At 40.8% G+C, this 9,991-nt stretch overlaps 2 protein-coding genes across 2 annotated transcripts in view; one reads left to right on the forward strand and one right to left on the reverse strand.

Annotated features, from left to right (window-relative positions):
- The window catches only part of CTNNAL1 (catenin alpha like 1), a 57,128-nt gene extending 51,050 nt beyond the window's left edge, over positions 1-6,078 (forward strand). Inside the window, exons 13-19 of the mRNA XM_058036612.1 lie at positions 1,388-1,438; positions 1,537-1,691; positions 2,472-2,520; positions 3,311-3,367; positions 3,482-3,601; positions 4,755-4,838; positions 4,938-6,078. Coding sequence (XP_057892595.1) covers positions 1,388-1,438; positions 1,537-1,691; positions 2,472-2,520; positions 3,311-3,367; positions 3,482-3,601; positions 4,755-4,838; positions 4,938-5,099 — 678 coding nt within the window. The 3' untranslated portion in view covers positions 5,100-6,078. The remainder of the gene's footprint in view (positions 1-1,387; positions 1,439-1,536; positions 1,692-2,471; positions 2,521-3,310; positions 3,368-3,481; positions 3,602-4,754; positions 4,839-4,937) is intronic.
- A 93-nt stretch (positions 6,079-6,171) lies between these two features.
- ABITRAM (actin binding transcription modulator) lies at positions 6,172-9,952 on the reverse strand. Its single transcript, XM_058036749.1, has 6 exons — positions 9,874-9,952; positions 9,749-9,800; positions 7,439-7,568; positions 6,686-6,762; positions 6,544-6,613; positions 6,172-6,475 (listed from the first exon to the last, which is right to left on the reverse strand). The coding sequence occupies exons 1-6, from the start codon at positions 9,935-9,937 to the stop codon at positions 6,347-6,349; spliced, it is 522 nt and encodes a 173-aa protein (XP_057892732.1). The 5' UTR covers positions 9,938-9,952; the 3' UTR covers positions 6,172-6,346.
- Between the last annotated feature and the right edge of the window lie 39 nt (positions 9,953-9,991).

A 9,991-nucleotide genomic window follows, 5' to 3' on the forward strand; every position in this document is an offset into this window, starting at 1 on the left:
AAATATTTGCCATACCTTCTAGACCAAAATTCGTGTTTACAAACAAATCTAGTTTGGTTTTGTCTTCCTTTCTTCTTTTAAGACACTGCCTTGAAAACAGTATTTCTGAAATTGCATTTCTAACATGCAGTATAGTCAAATCACAATTAGGAGTACAGTCCTTTGTGCTAAATGTTTTGATATGAGATCAGCATTTCTAATACATAGGCAGAATTGCAGTGTCTAATCTGGGTAGTCATTTGTAAGATTCAGAATATTTAAACATTTTTGGATGGAAAAGAGAAATGGCAGAAAGTTAAACTGTGCACTAAATTGCACTAGGAACTTCAGTATAAGTACTTTTGCTCAGATTCTTGAAGTGAGAAATGGAAATGGGACTAGAATCTCATTTCTGATGCTGTTCACAATGAACAGTGTTGTTTCTTGGTTTGTTGTTTTTTTTTTTCCTGCACACATTACTGAACCTAATTTGCCCAAGTACTCCCACGAATGAATAGCAGCAGGTTTTCATCAGAGTTTTTCAGAATCTCAGACAAGGCTCTCAGTTGGGCACTGAGATTATCCAGCTTCCTCCTGTGCCTCACACCTCTCCAAGTTATGACACCAATTTTGTGCTACTCCTCTGCAGTCCAGTGGTTTCTGAATGTGGACTGTGCCTCCCACGTCTGATGATTTTGCTGTCTTTGCACAGTGACAGCACCAGCACATGAAATTAAAGCCAAAACCAGCAAATAATTACAAAATAAATTATGAATTACTGCCTAAGTGTGTCATGCAGTTGGCAAGCCCTGCCTTACCAGGTAGTCCGCTCACATCAGTACCACTAATTATGAGCTAATATTTGGCTTGCAGCCAGACTTATATTTTGAATAGTTCATGACTTAAAAAAAAAGAAGGAAACCCATGAAAAGATCAGTGTCAGTATTTGCTTACAGCTGCTTCTCCAGAGTGACACAGAATAATGGGCTACCTCCTCACAGCAGCATTCATATGGGTTGTAGCCTATGTCAGCTTGCTATTAGCCAAATCAGCATCCCTGTTATATCAGTACCATCAGTGACAGAAAAATCAGTGCAGGAGTACTTGCTTAAGACTGTTTAGTTCTGAGTATTATTGAGGATTTACAGGGTAAAGGGAAGAGACTGTACTGCATCAGGAAGTGGAGACTGGAAGAGATCTTTTCCTTGCAATTTCAGGGCATCTGCACCTGCCATTTCAGGACAGACAGATCAGTACAGGTTCTCAGTTTCTGCTGAGAAGTTTGTTTGAACCTCTGGCACTCTCCTGCAAAGTCTTTCTCTGAATATAGAGCTACCTCTTTAAGATTTGCAAGTAAAATTATTACAAATTCCTTTTATTTAAAAACATTATTTTTTGTTTGAAACAGAAGCATAATGCAAATCTGAAAGCATTAAAGCCAGTCAAACTAGATTCTGAGGTAAGATGGCATCATTTTAGTAAAAAAACTCCTTTCATCTTTTTATCTTGTCTGAACAATGTGTTTTTAAGTGCCATAAATATGCTTGCCATTTACAGGAACAGGCAAAAATTGCAAAGCTTGGATTAGAATTGCATCTGCTCACATCTGATGTGGATTCTGAGGCAGAGAAATGGGAGGACCAGGAGAATGAGATTGTGCAGCATGGACAAGGCATGTCAAGTATGGCCTACTCCATGTATTTATTTACCAGGTAATTTGAGTACACATGGCAAATTTTGGTGGGAAAAAGAGCATTAACAGTGTTTATAAGAAAGAACAAATTTTCATTTTCAGAGCATAATAATTCGGACTGTTTTAGAAAGGAACTTGATTTTGTCTGTAGACTTTATAAACTTTTGTAAATTTCTGAACTGTTTAAAAAACCCCTAATTTTAAACACCACTTTATTTTTAAAGGGCTTAACATCTGTTTTGTTGGAGGGCATCTATTTAAATGTCTCTTGGGTACGGAAAAATCATTTTAAGAATCATGGTCATAAATACTTTGAAAATTAAGGGAATTAAAGCACAAGTATATACCTGTAGATGAGATAGAACTGTAGATGAGAATTACTGATCCTTGTACTGAAAAGTGTTTATCTGAAACTTGCTTGTGCAATGTCAGCTTTCTTACTTGAAGAATTTAGGTTTGCTTGCGGTTTTTTTACCAGAGCTGAGATTTCTTTTTTGTTACCTGCTAGTCCAGTAATACTCATTATGCCAGAAATGTGGATTTCTAGTCTTGTTCAGCTTATGACAACTGAGCCATTGTTAATTCCCCAACAGTGCTGTAGCTACTGAGGTGTTTGTATAATATATTTAAGTCAGTTCTTGTAGGTAGTTGTGTCTAGTATCTTCTAAAAGACTGATATTTACAGTTCACTGGTGTGAACTGTAAGATGTTCAGTGGTGAGACTATTTTTTGTAAGTAGTAGGCAATATAATCTGCACTCTGTAAATGGCATGTCTTCTGCTTTTGTTATTTCTCACAGAGGAGAAGGACTTCTGAAAACTACTCAAGATTTATTTCATCAGGCAGAGGTAATGTATTTTTAACAAAATAGGACATAGACACTCTGAGTGAAGCCAAACAGGAACTTCAGTATCTGATTCCTTACACATAAGTACAATGTACCATGAATTGACGGGCAGTTGTAGACTTTGAGCAGCCTAACTCTGATACATATTCTGAAAGTGAGCTTCCAGTGTTCCAGTAATAGCTTCAGACAGGATCATTACACTGATAGATTCCAGCTAGGAGGAGGGATAGCAAACTGGCATTATGGCAAATAGAGTGCACTTCAGCACATCTGTAATATTTGTTGTGTCACGCAGCTCAGTCCCTGGTAGTGTTAACAGATACTAAATCCTAGTCTGAGCAGCAGGATTTTCATGGGAAAGAAAGATGTAAAAACTTGCACAGTGTAAACAGAAGGGCCCAAATGAAGGGATGTGGAATGCTCTTTCCAGAATGCATACCTGTGTGTAACAGGAGACTTGTTACCTTTGAAAGGACAATAAACAAAAAGGCCAGGTGTCATCACAAAACTTTCGTGAGCTCCACGTGCAAAAAATAATTGGAAATTGGGGGTTTTGTTATATGTAAAGGGACAGCCTTTAAACTCTGCTTATCTGTGAGGATGGCAGTTAACTGTGTAGTTGTTACTTCAGAAGTCACTGCAAACTGCTAACTTGTGAATTGTAGATGTATACAATTATTACAAGTATTTCCTGCTACCTTTTTACTTAAAAGCACACTATTAAACCAGGAGGGGAAAAGCCTTACCTTCTGTTGTGATTCATTTTGTTACATGCTTTCTCCTTCTTTCAGATTTTCGCCACAGAGGGCACAAAGCTTGCTTCAGCTCTTCATGCTCTTTCTGATCAGGTGATGTATCTTATGACATCAGTGATACTGCTTAGAAGTTGCTTGTGCTCCCTTCTCCCTTGATGCTGGAGTCTTTAACACAGAGTTATTTTGTCTTCCTGGACAACATACCAGGTACGTGATGATGACAAGCCTTTGCTTCTGTTGGAGGCTGAAAAACTCATCACTATGTGCAAGCAGCTCCAGGCAACAGCTAAAGCTTCTGCTCAGGGTAAAAGTGCTACATTTACAAAGGTACAGTAAAAAACTATATATATTTCTCAAAGTAACACTTAACTTGTTTTGAAATAAAGTAATTTACTAATTTATGCTCCAGTTAAAATATGGAATTAGGTTGCAGTAGTACTGTAATCCACTAGAATGCCATTCAGATAAACAGGAACTGTAATTAGGTGTACCTCAGCATGGACTTCAGGGATCAAAATTTTAATGAAGGTAATATGTATTTCTGCCACTGTAATAATTACTGTTATTACTGTTACTGATGCTTAACATAAATGTAACAAATTCCAAACCCCAACTCCACTACTGAAACACATTTGATTCTCAGTAGGCAGCATCTACCCTGGACTGCTCAGGTTTTTTTCTGATACTCATATTTGCTATAAATAACTACATAGACAGTGAAAGTTTCATCACTGTTAACACAAGGAGGAGATCTGCAAAGATCAGTGGGGATCAGTATCCCTGAGCCAGCAGCAATCAATTTGAGCAAGACCATTTCCATGCAGCTGGATGTTTGTTTGCAATTGGCTGTGGAAAAGGTGTTTCAGTTTTACAGCAGCTGTGAAACTGGCTGAAGCATACAAGCCACTCAGAACCAAACTGAGCACCCTGGGGCTACTGCATGGTTTGTTTTACACCCTCTGAATTAAATGGGAACTCCAGTCTGTTTCTACAGTGATGTACCAGTACATAGCAGTAACAGGTTCTCAAATTAATGTCTGAGGGCTCAGACTTGTGGCCTGTGCTGAGTGTTAAGATTTAAGATAACTTTTAGTGTAACATCAAACTAAGGCTTAAATGATGCTTGGCTCTCTAAATCATGCTGACAAAAGGAAAACCATGAAGAATTGTGATGATTCATACTTAGATCTTAAGAGCTCCTTTCCAAGAGACTTCTGTTACTGTTTAATATAATATTCTTAGTAGTTCATCCTCTTGGGATATGTCTGCTCAAGTTGTGCTTAACAGAAGGGTTGCTCTTGTTTTACATGTACTATACAGAGAAGTTTAAAAAAAAGTAGGCAAACCCATTTGATTAGGAGATATTTTAACAGGATAAGTATTACTTTACCCAGTTCAAAACAGATCATCTCATGCCAAAAACAACTGCCTAACACAAGTATTGAGTAATAGGTATTACTCTACTTACTGTCTTGTTTAGGTTGATGCATGCATTCTGAAAACAAGGAATGTGATGACTCTGTTATGTCAACTTCTTCCACTTTGCTGCAAATTACTGAGAAAGGTGAGTACTAGCTTAATCTGCACTACTTAAAACTTTTGAGGTTTGCTTGCTTGGGTTGGTTGGTTGTTTTTAAGAAATCTTTCTTATATACATACACAGAATAAAGCGGGAAATGGTTGTCTTAAGCCTGCTCCACCATGGAAAGAAGACAGAATACGAACTGGTACAAATGCACGTACTCCAGAAAGAAGAGTGGAGACATTTGGCATCAAGTCTTTAGAAAATCATGTAACAAACATGACATTTTTAGAGAGCAAGTAATGATAGCACTGAGAAATGCAGGAATTCCCATTTGACAATAACACTTGCTGAAGTTTCAATACTGCTTTCATTTGTGGAAAGTCAAGCCAGGTTAATTTGATATAAAACTGTTGACCTTTGTCACATCTAATAGATGTCCCATTACTTAGCCATTAAAACACAAGCTAGTCTAAATATTCTGTATTTTTATAATGTGAATGCCTTTCCTATGCTCGCTGTTGATACCGATTTTGTAATTAATGCTTCTGAATGTCTTAATGGATGTGTCAACCCAAAGATGCTGCTAAATAGACATTTTACATAAAGACCCCTGTGCTGCACATGCTACATGTAACACTACTGTTGAAGTCTGTAAACTCATCTCTGGCCTATTTCAGTCTGTGTATTTGATAAAGCAGAATCAGGAATATAGTCTGAAAGGCTGTGGCCTGAAGCACTGAAATGTTACCTTAGTTACAAGTTATACCTGCAATGAAGTAGTCTTAGGGAAAAAAAAAATCTCTTTCAATCAATTCACCTCTGAATTTTAATCTTGACAAGATTTGTCTCCACAAAAAACGTAATTCTAAGTGATTAATAGTTTCGACTTAAGCCCTTTTTCTTTTACCCTATTTGTAGATGGCAGTTGTTGCTTTTTTATTAAAACTTTCTGAGCAGAATTTGAGTTGCCTGTAGAACCACTAAAGTATTATGCAGACTTGACATTATGCCATGTAAAATTGAAGAAAATAGATAGTGATTATTACAAAATTCTGTACAAAGGGCATTATTTGACTTCAGGATACCATGAAAATACAACTTGGTATGAAATATGTATTTTCAAATTTATCTGCTCTTTGTACACAGGCTTTTGTTGCATTTTTGTTTTCCATTCACCTGTGTCAAACTCCATATTGTATTAGTTTAGCTAAATTACATGATAGCTAAATACTATGATTTTTCTGTATGTCCTATGCTTGCATTAAGCAGACACAAAGCTGATTGTGGAACACAAATAATCTCCAACATGTCATTCTGAGCTTATTTAAAAACCTGTAGTGTTAGAATTCAGAGAAAAAATAAACTTTACGTCAAGTTTTTACAGAAATTTTAATATACAAACTATTTTAACTGGTTTATTCTTTTACAAATCAAGGAGTTTAGTTCCTTTTAAAAACTGGCACTGGGCCTTTTCCATACTATAAAACAGTGTACAATAAAAATCACTTATTCAGTATCAAACACAGATGGGAAGTGTAGAGTTGATTTCATGAAGCAGAACTGCGGCGTTTCATCAAAACTTCCTCGTACTCCTTCTGCGTCAGAAGTCCCTGAGTTATACTCTTGCTTTCTTCAAATTTGGGTAGAACCACTGCAATGTACCCCTCAGTTGATGGCTAAAAAGTGAGACTGAAGTTAGCAGTGAAATAAAAGCTGAAAAATAAAGAACAAGAAAGTGTCCTACCTTTTCTTGCAGAAGAGCGGGATTGCTAAGGATGTTCTCATTCACCTCAATCAGCCGCCCTCGTATGCAACTGCAAAAGTGTTTTCAGATTCTGTAGATGTGGGGGTATGGCAAGGTAGGGAAAAAATGGGAAAAATCTTACCTGTAAATGGTGTATTCCTCTCCATCTGATGAAGATATCCTGCACAGAGGGGCAAGTTCTGTTAGAAACTGAGCTCCCTGCATTTGGAAAACAAACAAACATGTCTGTGGTTTTAATTACACGGGACTTGTAAAAGTATTACCATCAGCAATGTCTAAAAGGAAGGATGTGTGATAGTTACAGGTCATTCCAAGTTCCAGAGCTGTGCTTCCCTACAGAAGGGAAGAAGCCAACTTAGTTATGTGCACAAATAAAACAGAAGCTTGTTACAAGCCTACAGATTTGAGTTTCTTGCAGACTAGCAATCTTGTATTTTGATGAGTCAGGGGAGAGAGGAGAGGAACAGCACCATGGCTTTCAGTAAAAGCAAGTTCAAATGCACCTTCAAAAACCCACTACACTGAACTGCCCCATCTACTCTCTAGTTTCCAAATCCTTCACATCTTCTTGGAAATAAACTTTCATTATTTCAGGGATGTTTATGTCCCTCTGTACACTACCAAAAAAACCTGCTAGAAGCGAGTGTGCTTGAGCAACACTGGAAACCACCAGTGCTGTAGGAGCACTGCAAGACCCTGGCTGGGACAAGCAGACAAGCACATCTTGAGGAAATCTAAATTCTTCAAGTGCAGAGGGGCTGGTTTTAAGTGAAATACAGAAGTAACCTGCTGGGTTTCTCTCCAAGAAAGGACAGAAAAATCTCAGGCAGTGTGAGAGATTAAAATGAAAACTAAGGAAATCAAAAAGCCATACCCTTTTTGACTTCCCAGAGACCTTATTCTGAAGTCTGCTACAGTTTGCACTGATTTGGTAATTAATGTTTTTAATTGTTTTTCCACTTTGAAGAAGAGGGTGGGCTTCTGCCAAGGTGATGACACAGATTCTGAAAAAAAAATAAATTATAATTAGTCCACTGTAGTTTTAAGAAGCCACTCCTTCATGCTCTAAGCAAATCCCACAACCTCCTCTGCCTATCTTATTTGACACCTGCTGTACCAAACTGAAAATGGCATTCTGACCTTAAGCCATTCCCATGGAAAATGCTTCATTTTGAGATACCATACTGGACTGTCAAAATCCCTACACTTCTTACTGAAAGAAAACCACTGCTTATAAATAAGCCAGTGCTGTTCTATCTGTTGCACCCCATGAGAGCACGGCTGGTTCATTTCAGCCAATAGTTGAAGTAGACACTGAGGTTAAGATAAGTAAAGCACGGTGTACTTTTGTCACAAAATGTCACACAAAGGAGTGTTTCTCAACAGCTAAAGGCCCTGTGCAGTGAACAGCTGAGGAATCCTTTGGTGACCTGGGCATTAGTTAACTTGCTGCTTGCATTTCATTTTTTTCTAACAGAGGGTTATTTCTTACCATGACACTGCACAGTTTGAGATGAGCCCAGCTCAAGAGACCAAGCCTGCCTGCCTGGCCTAGAACCGTGCTTAATGCACAAGCATGACTTGCCAGTAACTGAAGGGAGGGGAAGCTATTCTGTTTGAGAGTATAAAACCTACAGCAAGCACCAGAATCAACACAAGAGTGACTGCAGAGAAAACCAGGGCACAGAACCAGATCTCTCCCTGTGGATGCTGCATCCATCTCCCCACACTCCTGTGGAGTTCTGGCTGCACAGCTCCCACAAGAGGGAGCTGGATCCTGGTAAATGCATCCAGCATGTTCTAGCAGCAAAGCTACCTCCCTTCACCCCAGCCGCCTTCTAAGGGGAAGATGACAAATTATCTTTGAGCTGTCACCTGATGGAGCTGAGACCTCGCAAAACAAAAAAGCAAGAGACAACTTCACACTGCATAGAAACAGCAAGCTGAGCCACAGCTCCATACATAATAATGGTCAATTACTTTACAGAATATTTGGCTAAGCTGCTGTGGAATCCAAGGGTCCTGATATTTCAGAATTCAAAGCAGGAGAACAGTCTTCATGGACAATTGAACAGATCAGTGGCATTTAAACGTGTTTATATCAGACACCTGAGATTAGTAACCTTATATTCAGTATTCAGTACAAATGGAAGGGTGTCCTTCCTTGCTGTTACTGTCACCTGTTATTTGAAGGTACTCTGGTTTCCCTTTTGAAAGAATGGAGGAAGGAAACAGCCACAGAGAAGCTCCAACTCCAAAGGCTGCAGCAAGGTGATGGTTCCGGCCTGTGCCAAGCATACTCTTCCTTTTATTCTGAATTTCTAGAGCAGGCAACTCACCAGGAATGCAAATGCTGCCTCACCTTCCCTCAACCCATGAGCCACTGGCCCTGGCAGTTTTTGTGTGGATAGCAGATTATGTTCTTCCCTCTGGGACTGAGCACCCCAGAAATGCTCCTGACGCCCTAAGAGGCTGCAGCAGGGGGAGGTAAGGTATGGAAGGAGACTCCACATCAGGTACAGGTTGTTTTACTCCATATAACTGGATATCCAACTACATCCAAGCAGAAACAAGACACTTTCATATCTTGCCTTCACCATCCATTAGTACATGTGCATGGAAAAGTAATTAGGTTTTATCTAGAAAAAGCTAAATGTTTGTTCAAATGGAAGGATTTCTAAATCGAGTTCAAGACCTTTAAAATATCATTTCACAGAGGCCTTTTGGAATGTTTATCTTCTGATACTGATGATCACAGAATCAATTAGGTTAGAAAAGACCTCTGAGATCGACTCCAGCCTATGACCGAACGCCACCGTGTCAACTAGAGCACGGCACTGAGTGCCACGTCCAGTCTTTCCATGAACATCCCTAGGGACGGTGTATGGGCCCTTTCAGCAGGAGAGGGAGCGAGGGCAGCACCACGGGCACTGCTGGGCAGCACGAGGGGCTGTGGGGGGCCGTCAGGGGGGAAGAGGCCAAGCCTCTGTTTCTCACTGGAGCAATTAAAGGATGGGGAGGCCGATTTGTCACTCTGCCCTCCTCCCACCTTCCCGGACAGCGCAGGCTCGCCCGGTGCTGTGTCCCAGGCCGACCCTGCCCGTCCCGGCTGCCGCAGCCACCGCCGCTCCCTCCGGGCGCAGGCCGAGGCCCCCCAGGCACCGGAGCCCCGCCGGCCACTCGCCTGTTGGAGTGCTGCAGCACGCAGAAGTCCTCGCACGGCCGCCCCTTCACGTCTGCAAGAAGGGCACAAAGAGGAGTCAGGGCCCCGCCGCCCCCCGGCACTGCCCGGCCCGGCCCCGGCGGTACCTGGCTTGTACCAGCGGGTGAAGTAGCGCTCGGCGCCGCCCGGCCCCGCCGCCCCCTCAGCCATGCCCGGCCCGGCCCGGCCCGGCGGCGCAGCGCGATGACGGCGGGAGGCGGCCCC

Source organism: Melospiza georgiana, chromosome 1 (assembly GCF_028018845.1).
Source record: "Melospiza georgiana isolate bMelGeo1 chromosome 1, bMelGeo1.pri, whole genome shotgun sequence".
Taxonomy (NCBI): Eukaryota; Metazoa; Chordata; class Aves; order Passeriformes; family Passerellidae; genus Melospiza; species Melospiza georgiana.